Genomic DNA, 13,439 nt, shown 5'->3' with positions numbered 1-13,439 from the left:
GCTCGAATGCCTAACCAAGTCCAGATCCAAAGTACCATTTCACCCGGTCTCCAATTATCATTCATATATATTCTATGTGACAATAATATAATAACAACAATAATATCTTTCCTATCTCCCACCAGTGACAGGCAATCACTCGACTTCTACCGAAATCCTGTAGCATAGCAATCTACACGATTTTATCATACTAGTAAAACTCATAGGATAATGGATATATATATATATATATATATATATATATGCAAGTGAGTTTCATTCAACTCCTTAAACTTAATGCACAAGCATAAATTAAAGTGCAGAATAATAGGGGTTATGCACCGGGGCTTGCCTGGGTAAGATATAACCAAAATTAGCATTCCATCGGGGCGACACGATCCTCAAGACACCACCTTTCTGTTACTCCGGTCGACTCCATGATCCATCATCGTTCTTATTATGGTACACGTGGATGCAATACAGAGACGCAAACAACCAACTGCAACCGTGACTCATAAAATACGATTTACGCCTCTCAAGCTAACGAGCTAGTTCTAACGACGACCGTACTTAGGCTACGTATCCACGTTGTCGAACAAGATGTTATTTCCCAATGAGTGTTTTAGTTATACAAACCCAAGTTGTTTCTTTATTTCATTCTATCTATTTAATATTTATTCAAAATAGGGCATTATTATCTATCTAATAAACTAATTACTCTAGAGCAACAAAAATTACAGTGAACAACTAATAATATTACGAATTTACTGTAAAATTTTCAGAGTCGACACCATCACCAATTTATCACAACAATTTCTACAAGTTTATATTTTTACAATATTAAGTATTTCAAATTAATTATATAGCTTCTAAGAATATTATAAAACTATGTGAACAAAATATACTAGCAGATATATCATGATTTTGGGATCCTAACAAAATTGGTTTCACAATTTCTAGACATCTACACAAATTTATATTGCATTTACAATTTGCCATAGAAACTAAATTAGAAAAATGTTTTTGAAAAAAACAAAAAGGAGCCACTGCCAACCAATTTGGCCCGACGGCCTAGTGGCCCGACGCAGAGCGTGGTTGTGCACGCAGCAGGCCGGCCCACAAGCGGCCCACGGTGGAAATGCCCCATTGAAAGCTCTAGTTTGGTTTTGGTGAATTGATGAAACCCTAAGTGCTAACCTAGTTTATCAAGTGATCATGACATAGGTAGCACACTTCAAGTAGAAGAAGCTAATGAAGATCATAGCATGACAATGGTGATAGCATGGAGATGATCAAGGGCTTAAACTTGAAGAGAAGAAAGAGAAAAACAAAAAGCTCAAGGCAAAGGTATAAACCATAGGAGCTATTTTGTTTTGGTGATCAAGACACTTAGAGAGTGTGATCACATTTAGGTTTGATAGCCGTACTATTAAGAGGGGTGAAACTCGTATCGGAATGCGGTTATCAAAGTGCCACTAGATGCTCTAACTTATTGCATATGCATTTAGGATCTAGTGGAGTGCTAACACCCTTGATAACATTTGTGAAAATATGCTAACACATGATGCAAAATTCTTGGTGATTGGCTCATTGGAGCAAGGGTGAAGTTAGAAGTGAAAACGAGTTGGTCGCAAAGATGCCAGCGTCGGTCAACTGACCGGACGCTAGATCTGAATGCACCGGACGCTGGCAGGCTGCGTCCGGTCGCGCTGACGTACGGTGACACAGTAGCTGGAATGTGACCGGACGCTGGCTGCGTCCGATCGCATTCGACCGGACGCGTCCGGTCATGCTCGGGAGCTTACTGGAAACGACCGGACGCTGGGCCTTCAGCGTCCGGTCAGTTTATACCGGAGCGTCCGGTCAGGTCAAGTGACCGTTGGAATCAGGACACGTGGTCGTCTGCGAGCGACCGGACGCTGGGGTCCAGCGTCTGGTCAACACGACTGGAGCGTCCGGTCAGAACGCGTTTTGCCCAGTAAAGGGGTATAACGGCTCTATTTGATGGGGGCTCTATTTATAGCCCCATGGCCGGCTCAAGGGACAGCTCTTGCACATTTTCATTGACATAGCAACCTTGTGAGCCTAGCCAAAGGACTCCCACTCATCTACATCATTGATTCATCATCATAGTGAGATTGGGAGTGATCCAAGTGCATTGCTTGAGTGATTGCATCTAGAGGCACTTGGTGTTCGTGTTTTGCTGCGGATTTCTCTTGTTACTCTTGGTGGTTGCCGCCACCTAGACGGCTTGGAGCAGCGAGGATCGTCGAGCGAAGGTGGTGATTGTCTCCGGCTCCGATCGTGGTGATTGTGAGGGGTTCTTGACCTTTCCCCGGCGGAGCGCCAAAAGGTACTCTAGTGGATTGCTCGTGGCTTGTGTGATCCTCATCTTGTGTTGGTTGTGCGGCACCCTATTGAGGGTTTGGCGTGTGAAGCCAATTAGCGCGTGAACCTCCAAGTGAGTGAATCGCCACAACGAGGACTAGCTTGCCGGCAAGCAAGTGAACCTCGGTAAAAAATCATTGTCTTCATCATTGATTCCGAGGTGATTGGTCATCATTGTTATTCATCTTCGTGATTGATTGGTTCATTCATCTACACGGCGGTATAACCCTCTTAATCACTCTCTTTACTTTACCGCAAACTAGTTGACAAGCTCTTTAGTGTAGCTAGTTGTGAGAGCTTGCATGCTTGGTTGGTGTGGCTCTTTAGTTAGCCTTTGAGAGCACACTAACATAGGGTAGTGTCATTGCTCTTGTGTGAATTGACACTATCTAAACTAGAATTATGGTAGGTGGCTTGCATTTTGAGTAGGCTAGCGCAACACTCGCTTCGCCTCATAATTGTCTAACCATTTGGTTAAGTGGTGTTGTAGAAATTGTTATTAGGCTATTCACCCCCCCTCTAGCCATTAGGACCTTTCACCCATGCGCGCTGTGCTTATGCGAAGAAGACCCTGTATTGCTAGTAATTCCACCTGAAGTCCAAACCCTATTTATACCTCTCTCTGGATTTCACTCTTAACCCCCTAGGTTTCTCCCAATTTCCCCATTCATGCCCTCAAAGCAGGACATACGGCGGTGCGGCGAGCACGGCCACCGATCGGTCCCTCCGACAACCTAAGGTCTACGCGAGCTTACCTAAGGGTCGATTGCAATCTACGGCTAAATACATAGAGATAGGTGGCAGTTAGAGACATGGCAGTGCACTACCATGAGCTACTACAGCGAGCGGCGATTCACGGTGGTGGCGGACCTATTCCAACGGGGCTACGGGCTGACGATATGGTAGAGCTTGCAAGTGAGCAACAAGGACTTACCCTAAAGCCAGCCAAGCAACTGGTTACAAAGGGGAAAGTCAGAAAAACCCTAGCCACGTGTGCCCACACCATGCGGCAACGCTCTGAGTGTGGCACCAGCGCATCACCGCACCGATGATGAGCACCCTATCCAAAATAGCGTGAGCACCGAGTTAAGGGAGTCAAGACGAGCACGAGGCCATGAGCAATTTAACTATCACCCTTCCTACTAGACTCACCTCCCAATCTACCGATTCGGCGGCATCCATGACCGGTGGCGAGAAGAAATCAAAATTCAACCGCGATAGGCGACGACTGGACCTGGTGCAAATGGGGCGCCTAGCTAACTCCCTCTACTACACGTCGATGCTAGGAATTGGATTGGAAAACCTCAAGCCAGTGAATAAGAAAGGGGAAAGGAGAAAGCGGTGCCCTGCCACCACCACGGTGCGAGGAGCAGCCCAGGCCAAGGTGACCTGACCAAGACTGACAAAGCATGGTGGCACATGGCATAGTCGCATGAGGGAGAACAAGGATCGTGCTGCCTAGTGCTCGTGGGGAGTCTTTAGAGAGTACCTACTCGGCCATGTGCATGCTGCAGCGTGGCCCCACAACGCTACAAGATGCGTCACAACGCAGAGAGTAAGACAGGGTAGGTGGATTGAGTGGCCGAGCACGAGCACTGTAGTGATCGAATGGCAACAGACAAGGGCACCTCCCTGTACGCGTTCACGGATGGCATTACGATTGACATCAACTCACACCTAGTGGAGAGCGGCTATGGCCACGCCAGGCCTGGTGGCAGCTGTGTCTAAGGGGAGTGCTAAGGCCATCGGCCAACAACTCACGTCACAGAAAGGCTAGCCAAGGCACGGCCACACCATGGCCAGACCGAGGGCAGCTCCCGCCATCCTGTGGCCATGTGCGCACGCCAACGCAGAGACCGCGCGCTCCAGGCCGAACGGTCCGACTGGGAGCTACGCACGAGTTTTAAAGCGAACGAAAAACTATGCCTAACTCGACCCAAGTCCAACCAGCTACCCCAACCCGCAACTGGTACTACCAACTAGCTAGCGAAGTAATTCCTCCATCGCAAGAGTGACTAGAGAGGAAGATAGAAGCCCGCCAACATGAGCTCATCACGCTGTTCATGGTTTCGTGAACCAGAACATCAATGACGTAGTTCACAACACGTTCTTATGAAATTTGGCAAATTTTTTGCATGAGCATCATAATTCTAACATAACCACGACCTACACCACGTTTTAGTATACACCTAAATGCAACCAATCATGCAAAAACATAGATATATTACTTAATCATTTTTGTTGAATTTTAAATGCCAAAAAGACATTATCTATGATTCTTTTCTGATCTAGACAGAGTAAGGGCTTAGTTAGAACTAACAACCTTTAGTGCTTTTGCCTTAACTTTGAAAGGGTCTAAACCCTGCCGGATTCAACTAACAATTGTACCATGACATAGCCTATACTACATACTAACTCTTAGAAACATAATATCCAAGCATTGCGGCGACCTTGGTGACCTCTAGCATTTGTTTGAGCCGAGCAAGCTCGTTAGCGGCCATGGCCAGGTTGGCGCTTGGGGTCTTGTAGACATCGTGACTGTTGACACGAACGAATTCATCATCGAGGTTGTGGCGGAGTGGGCATGGCCTCCCTTGCGAATCAAGTTGTTCTCCATTGCAAGTAGCCTCGGCTAGCACAATGGTGGCCTCATTCGCTCAGCGCTACGCTCGTCTGGTGTTTCTATTGATGCAAGCTACATGGTCCTCATTGGTTTCTCCATCCCACGGAGGGTTGTCGATGCTGACATTAAAAATCCCACCTCCACGGAAGGGTGGAAAAGAAGGTTGGATAGTGGTGGTTTCGGGGACAATCTTCGTAGAGCTCTGGGGCTCAGAGTCTGGATTTTCCTCTAGGATGGTGTGGAGGGATTCTTTGGGACGTTGGCCGATTTGTAGCATATTGGCAGTCAGCAAGAGTTGGTCGGTGATCGGGTCGGTGAGAGGATAGATGTATCTAATTTGGTCAGCGAATTTGTCCCTTGGGGCATCCTAATGGATGGTGGTCATATCCCCTGGAGTTTGCTGGTCGACTTCTAATAGATCGGAACTAGAAGGTGGTCAGCGCTGAACCAGAGTGGTCAGAGCCAATTCCATGAGGGAGAGGCAGCTAGCGAGCTTCTGGCCAACCTGATCAATAGGTGCTTAGACCTCCACCATCCCCGCCTCCAATTAGTTGGTCCAGAAAGAGGCAGAAATCATGACAAGAGAGCAATGAGCCTTCCCTGCTCCCATAAATAAGTATGTGCTCATGATAATAAGTCTGTGACTTGACTAGAGTTCAATGCAACGGCCGGTCCTTAATCGACACAGGTGGAACAAATGCAACGCGAGCCTCGCTCGAATGCCTAACCAAGTCTAGATCCAAAGTACCATTCCGTCCGGTCTCCAATTATCATTCATATATATTCCATTTGACAATAATATAATAACAACAATAATATATTTCCTATCTCTCGCGACTGACAGGTAATTACTCGAATTCTACCGGAGTCCTGTAGCATAGCAATCTCCACGATCATGTCATACTAGTAAAAATCATAGGATAATGGATATATATATATATATATATATATGCAAGTGGGTTTCATTCAACTCCTTAAACTTAATGCACAAGCATAAATTAAAGTGCAGAATAATAGAGGTTATGCACCAGGACTTGCCTGGGTAAGATATAACCAAAATTAGCATTCCATCGGGACGACACGATCCTCAAGACACCACCTTTCTGTTACTCCGGTTAACTCCATGATCCATCGTTGTTCCTATTATGGTACATGTGGATGCAATGTAGAGACGCAAACAACCAACTGCAACCGTGACTCGTAAAATACAATTTACTCCTTTCAATCTAACGAGCTAGTTCTAGCGACGACCGTACTTAGGCTACGTGTCCATGTTGTCGAACAAGATGTTATTTCCCAATGAGTGCTTTAGTTATACAAACCCAAGTTGTTTCTTTATTCCATTCTATCGATTTAATATTTATTCATTTAATATTTATTCAAAATAGGGCATCATTATCTATCTAACAAACTAATTACTCTAGAGCTACAAAAATTATAGTGAACAGCTAATAATATTAGGAATTTACTATAAAATTTTCATAGTCGACACCATCACCAATTTATCACAACAATTCCTACAAGTTTATATTTTTACAATATTAAGTATTTCAAATTAATTATATAGCTTCTAAGAATATTATAAATCTTTGTGAACAAAATATACTAGTAGATATATCATGATTTTGGGATCCTAACAAAATTGGTTTCACAATTTCTGGACATCTACACAAATTTATATTGCATTTATAATTTGCCTTAGAAACTAAATTAGAAAAAATGTTTTGGAAAAAAGCAAAAAGGAGCCACTGCCAACCAATTTGGCCCGACGGCCCAGTGGCCCGGCGTGGAGCGCGGCTGTGCGCGCAGCAGGCCAGCCCACAAGCGGCCCACGGTGGAAATGCCCCATGCGTGCTGCGCTTATGCGATGAAGACCCTGTATTGCTAGTAATTCCACCCGAAGTCCAAACCCTATTTATACCTCTCTTTGGATTTCGCTCTTAACCCCCCTGGGTTTCTCCCAATTTCCCCATTCACGCCCTCAAAGGAGGACATACGACGACGCAGCGAGCACGGCCACCAAGCGGTCCCTCCGACCACCTAGGGTCCGCGTGATCTTACCTAAGGGTCGATCGCAATCTACGGCTAAACCTACAGAGATAGGTGGCAGTTAGAGACTTGGCGGCGCACTACCGTTAGCTACCACAGCGAGCAGCGATTCGTGGCGGCGGCGGACCTATTCCGATGAGGCTACTGGCTGACAATATGGTAGAGCTTGCAAGTGAGCAACAAGGACTTACCCCGAAGCCAACCGAGCAACCGGTTGCGAAGGGGAAAGTCAGAAAAACCCTAGCCATGTGCGCCCACACCCCGTGGTGGCGCTCCAAGCGCGGCACCAGTGCGGCACCGCACTGACGATGAGCACCCTATCCAAAATAGCGCAAGCACCGGGTTGAGGGAGTCAAGACGAGCACAAGGCCATGAGCAATTTAACTATCACCCTTCCTACTAGACTCACCTCCCAATCTACCAGTTCGGCGATGTCCATGACCGGCGGCAAGAAGAAATCAAAATTCGACCACGACAGGCGACGACTGGACCTGGTGCGAATGGGGAGCCTAGCTAACTCCCTCTACTACACGTTGACGCCAGGAATTGGACTAGAAAACCTCGAGCCGGTGAACAAGAAAGGGGAAAGGAGAAAGCATTGCACTACCACCACCATGGCGTGGGGAGTGGCCTAGGCCGAGGTGACCCAACCAAGAATGACAAGGCATGGCGGCACATGGCACAGTCGCATGAGGGAGGACAAGGATCGCGCTGCCTAGTGCTCGTGGGGAGCCTTTAGAGAGTACCTGCTCGGCCATGTGCACATGGCAGCATGGCCCCGCGACGCAGCAAGGTGTGTCACGATGCCGAGAGTAAGGCGGGGTAGGTAGATTGAGTGGCAGAGAGCGAGCGCTGTAGTTACCGAACAGCAATGGACAAGGGCACCTCCCTATACGCGCACGCGGACGACATTACGGTCGACATCAGCTCGCGCCCAGCGGAGAGCGGCTACGGCCACGCCAGGCCCAGTGGCAGCGGTGGCCGAGGGGAGTGCCGAGGCCATCGGCCAGCAGCAGGCGCCGTAGACAGGCTAGCCAAGGCACGACCACACCGTGGCCAGACCAAGGGTAGCTCCCCCTAGCCTGTGGCCACACGCGCGCGCCAACGCGGTGACCGCGCACTCCCGACCAAACGGTCCGACAGGAAGCTACGCACGAGTTTTAAAGTGAACGAAAAACTATGCCTAACTCCACCCAAGTCCAACCAGCTACCCCAACCCACAACTGGTACTACCAACTAGCCAACGAAGTAATTCCTCCGTCCCAAGAGTGACTAGAGAGGAAGATAGAAGCCCGCCAACATGAGCTCGTCACGCTGGTCATGGGTTCGCGAATCAGAACGTTGACATAGTTCACAGCGCTTTCTTACGAAATTCGGCAATTTTTTTGCATGAGCATCGTAACTCTAACGTAACCACGACCTGCACCATGTTCTAGTATACACCTAAATGCAACCAATTGTGCAAAAACATAGATATATTACTTAATCATTTTTTTGAATTTTAAATTCCAAAATGACATTGTCTACGATTCTTTTCCGACTTAGATAGAGTAAGGGCTTAGTTAGAACTAACAACCTTTAGCGCTTTTGCCTTAACTTTTAAAGGGTCTAAACCCTGCCGGATTCAACTAACAATTGTACCATGACATAGCCCATACTACATGCTAACTCTTAGAAACATAATATCCAAGCACTTCCTAATTAGTTTGTCCAATATAGTTCGCTAAAGAATGATACTTAAACACAAGTTCAAGCGTTTGCCGGCAACGAAATGACCCTTCTTAAATCCCAAGTTTGATTTTTGAACTTCCCAACTTACTAACTAATAGTATTTATTCTCCCAAAAATTAATGTTGCATTTCCATCGACTACACTTACACTCTAAACTTTATTCAAGTGCTACATACAAATTATATTTAATTTTTGTTTATAAAATTGCTTCCGTGCCAATGTTTAGAACTATTTATGCTACTCTTCGCGTTAGGATTTTTTTATTAACACATAAAGGTATTTAAGTAAGCTAGCTCACTATATTATTAGATCCATCCCTCAGCCATAATCTCAGTGCTTAGCGAGCTCGTAACACCAGAAATGTTACACAACTCAAAACGCAAGTCACGTTGACAATCACTCATCACAAACTTGAATCATAAGGGCACATAACAACTTTGTTGGCACGAAACAACAAAGTTTGGTACATCAAACACTTCGTAATGCTCCAATACCCAAATGATTTTTTTAAACTACAAAAATATTTAAATGGCCCGACCGACCAACATGTTTAGTGTAAGTAGCAATTGTCTCACCATGCTTTCTCTTATGTTGTTGCCTTGTTTGTTAGTTGGATTATTGGATGAACCTTGGACTTGTGGTGGGCGGATAGGATTGGTTCAGAATGGACTTTCTTCAACTTAAATTGCATGGGACTGGAGTTGGACTTCACATTTGGAATGTTTTCGACTACTTTGTTTTTTATTTGGTTTCCAATCTATTTATCACGATTTGAACCGAGGCACAAAAAAAAACGGTTAAGAAATAATCACTCTGATGTTAGTGTTCATGCATATATACGACATTATTCGACCTACTAATGAGTAGATATTTGATTCACATTTGTATTCGCACTTGTATATATTCAATTTCATTCGAGCACAGAAACATGAACAATTTGAACGTTCTATACTTCTATTTGACCCATTTCTCACCCTATAAGCCGTTAGTCGGTTTTTAATAGGGCGGTGGTGCATATAACAATACAACATAGTACTAGTAGTAGGTTAGTATAGCATATTTCGTAGGTTGGTACCATCGTTGGGTTGGTGGAGGGAACCATATTCAGAAACCGTGCGGCGTGCTCGGTGCATGCATCTCGGCGAGGCCGGGCCGCCAATTGGCCGGTCCAGGTCCACCACTGCTAGCTGCCCTCGACCGTGCCAGGAGTCGAGTCTCCTATCCTTTCCACGTCGAAGCTGCGCGGGATTGGTTGGTGCGCGCGCGCATCGATCGCACGAAGAGTACAAGATCTATTTAACTTCTCAGTTGCGTTATATACAAAATGGTTCAATATTTATTTGACATATTTTTCAACAATAAAATCTAAAAGAGAATTTTTTTCTGTAAATGAGTTTTCAGAAGAGATTATGCTTATATTTAGGTTATACCTCTCAGACAACTCAAAATAAATCTATATTAACGGCTGACTTTAGGTCTCTTGTATCCTATTTTAGGTTTGGATGTCTATATGGATCACTCGTTGGAGACAGTGTTAAGGTACCCCAGGCCAAATAATTCAGTGGCGGGGGCACATACTGCCGTCGTTTTCCGCCGTAGGGAACCGGCGGTCGCCGCCGCCGAATAGCGCGGTGCCGGATGAAACAGGGGCGCGCACTCGCACCGGCCGCAGAAAACCGCGCGCCGAGAAAGCGGCGGAACCAGCTGCCTGAGCACAAATACACTGCCAAAGACGGTGGTGGTATAACACTGCCCGGACAACACCCACACATCTTTCTTTTGTGTCCACATGTTGAACTCCTTGTTGAGCTGGAGCAACTAATCTGGCCTAATAACCTCAATTAAAAGTGGTTACGTTTGGAAATGGCTACGAAAATGAAGGGCAAAGATCATAAAAAAATCAAATAAAATATTTTGATGTCCTGATTGTTTGTTTCTGATGATGTATTATTAGCAAGAAACATAACTAGAGGACTTTTAACTAGAAGTCTTGCGGTTAATCATGCAATTTCTTAACACTGGTTTCCCACAACAAGGGATGAATGATTTATTTTGAGTAAATTGCACGGCCGGTCCATAAAGTATTGGGTTGATTTCGTCTGGGTCCCCAAACTATAAAATCGCAGTGTTGGCTCCTCAATCTACTTAATTCAGTCCATGTAGGTCCTAAACAGCCCAGGTGGTCTCAAGCAGCCGACGTGGCTATCCACGTACGCACGATCTCATCTTCTCCACCTCACTTCTTTCCTTTCTCTCGGACAGACCTTGGGCACGTTCGCCACTGCCTGGAGCCGCGAGATAGCTGGTGGGCGCACGCCGCCGCGGCCACGCACGGCGCCGACTGCGTGGAGCAGCACATGCACAGCCCGCTCTAGAGCGTCGCCGTGGTGTTGGAGGCCGGCGAGCTTGCCCACGACGCTGGCCATCTGCTACGCCGCATACCCGACGGCAGCGGCGCCATCCGGCGAGAAGACGACGGTCATGAGGGTCTCGACGAGCGTCTGCTGCAGCTTATTCATGCCCTGCGACAGCGCGTCCTCCAGCTACTTTGCCGTGTTCTGCAGCTTGCGCACCTTGACGGCCTAGAGCTCCAAGAGCGGGTCCAGCTGCGGCGCCAACACCTTGAGCAGCTCGAAGGGGCGGAACCCACCGATCCAGAGGAAGAAGCGCTCTGCGGGGGCCCGCCACACGCCAGACAGCACGAAGAAGGCGTCGGACCGCGCCGCGCACGTCTTGGCCTGGAACAGCGCGCTGTAGTGCGCCAGCCCCGCGTCGATGAGCACGCGCAGCTGCACGTCTGGCGCGTGCGATTCCAGTGCCGCACGCAGCTCCGTCGCCTACCTGGTCTTTTACCCGTTTTTCATTAATAAGAAAGGCCATAAGAAAGGCCGGAACACGGATACAAAGAACTCACAAGTAATCCCTAGGATTACCGGTGGAATCCCAAAGGCACAAACGAACAGCAAGAATACATGAGGGGGGACCTCCACCTCAACAGGCCAACCGATTATGCCTACCAAAGAAAAAATACATCCGTGCAAAGGTCGCCAACCGAGGGTGGGTGAAGCCGTGGTGGCAAAGCATCCACCGGTAGAAAGCTCGGCATCCATCCGCAAAATGACCAGGTAGCCGCTGCGGAGAGCTCGGCATCCATCCGCAAGCGACCAGATAGCCGCTGCGAAGGAGAAGGCGACGGTGTCCGCTAATGATAGCCGATGCGAAGAAGAAGGCGACCGTATCCGTCAGCTACCAGGTAGCCGCTGTGAAAAAGAAGACGTATCCGCCAGCGACCAGGTAACCGCTGCGAAGAAGAAGACTACGGCGACACCAACACTCGAGGTGGACAGACCAAAGCGAGGAGGAACCTGAAGCACAGGCAGGCGCAGCACAAGCAAGGAGCAACATCGATGGATGGTGGCCAACAATCGGCCTGTTCGCTGGTTGTTTTTGGAGCTGGTTTGGACTGGCTGGTGCTGGTTTATTGTGAGAAAAAAATACTGTTGGCTGACTGGTTTGGGCTGGCTAAAACCAAGCCTCCAAGGAGGGCACAATGTCCACAGACGTCAACAACGTTTAGAGGGCACGAGAAGGATTTTTGCCCCCAGAACTGGCCCCAATGACCTGCGCGACGAACTAATCCTTCGACGACGCCTCCATGAAGATGAGTGATGCAAGCTGCACCACCGCCGGTGGCCCCAAGCGAGAAGCTGGGTAGGGTTTTCACCCAGGAGCTTGTTCTACGACGGTTGCTGGGGTGTCCCTTGGCCTCGGCCACTGACCCCTCATCGACACCTCCCGGGAGGGAAACGACACGCATGCTGCAGCTGCCGTGTCCTCATCAAGGCCGGAGGGAGCGCCAGGCCGCGCCTGTCGCATCCACCGCTCAGGGCTGCTGCAGAGCAGCTGCAGGAGCGAACCTGTGTCGACGAGCAGGAGCCCCGCAGCGAGGAACCGGCGGATGGCGCACCATGGGACGAGCAAATGCAGCCCCGCGTAGATGGCCGCGCTCTCCAGAGAGCACCGACGAAGCTGGGTCGCCCTTTCGCACCGGCACAGCATCGGCGTTCGCCGGTGCCGGTGCCGCCGGATCTGGTGCAAGGCACGCCGGATCTGGGCCCAGAGGAAGCGCCGGCCATGGGGGCGGCTTGCCCCGAGCCCGCACGCTGGTCGCTGGACAGGGGGGGTCGACGCGCAGCAGGTCCCCGTGTGGCCAGATCAGGGGCTGGGTTCGTCGGATCCAGGCCCAGGCAGCACGGATCTCCCTCGACGCCGGTCACCCTGCTCGTCGCCGGCCGTCCATGAAAGTGCTAGGGTTCGGCGTGGGAGAAGGAAGAGAGAAGATGGGAGAGCAGGTGGTTGCGCGAACGCTGCCTTTTTTTGGCACCGTCGCGGGCCGCCGCCACCGCTCGCCGGAGCAGTGGCAGCGGCGGCCGGAGATGGCCGAGTCGCCCTGGGCACGACCCTCCTCGGTTCTTCGACGTAGTGATTCTGATTATGGCATTTCTGTCATCACACTAGTTGTTTCTTTTGTTAAATTTGTGATGTCTTGTAGCCGTATGTGTAACTTATTGGGGTGGTGTACGTACTGTATAGTTGTACGCTATATGGACTTATTTGGTTCGTGGCCTAGGAATTTTGCCTGGGCTAGGCATCACTTTCCTGCATTAAT

General features: G+C 48.5%; 1 protein-coding gene across 1 annotated transcript; it reads right to left on the bottom strand.

The window, feature by feature from the left end:
- Positions 1-11,352: 11,352 nt before the first annotated feature.
- LOC136544039 (transcription factor TGAL10-like) lies at positions 11,353-12,829 on the bottom strand. Its single transcript, XM_066536325.1, has 2 exons — positions 12,563-12,829; positions 11,353-11,607 (listed from the first exon to the last, which is right to left on the bottom strand). Exons 1-2 carry the CDS (start codon positions 12,827-12,829, stop codon positions 11,353-11,355), a joined length of 522 nt encoding a protein of 173 aa, XP_066392422.1.
- Positions 12,830-13,439: the final 610 nt, after the last annotated feature.

This window comes from Miscanthus floridulus, chromosome 3, assembly GCF_019320115.1.
Source record: "Miscanthus floridulus cultivar M001 chromosome 3, ASM1932011v1, whole genome shotgun sequence".
Lineage (NCBI taxonomy): Eukaryota > Viridiplantae > Streptophyta > Magnoliopsida > Poales > Poaceae > Miscanthus > Miscanthus floridulus.
This window is presented reverse-complemented; position numbering and strand designations above follow the sequence as displayed.

Excerpts from the sequence above, each read along its gene's own strand:
- LOC136544039 (XM_066536325.1), bottom strand. The coding sequence starts at position 12,829 with ATGCTGTGCCGGTGCGAAAGGGCGACCCAGCTTCGTCGGTGCTCTCTG. Across the intron at positions 11,608-12,562 it reads TGTCGTTTCCCTCCCGGGAG|GCGACGGAGCTGCGTGCGGC; the intron begins GTGTCGATGAGG and ends AAGACCAGGTAG.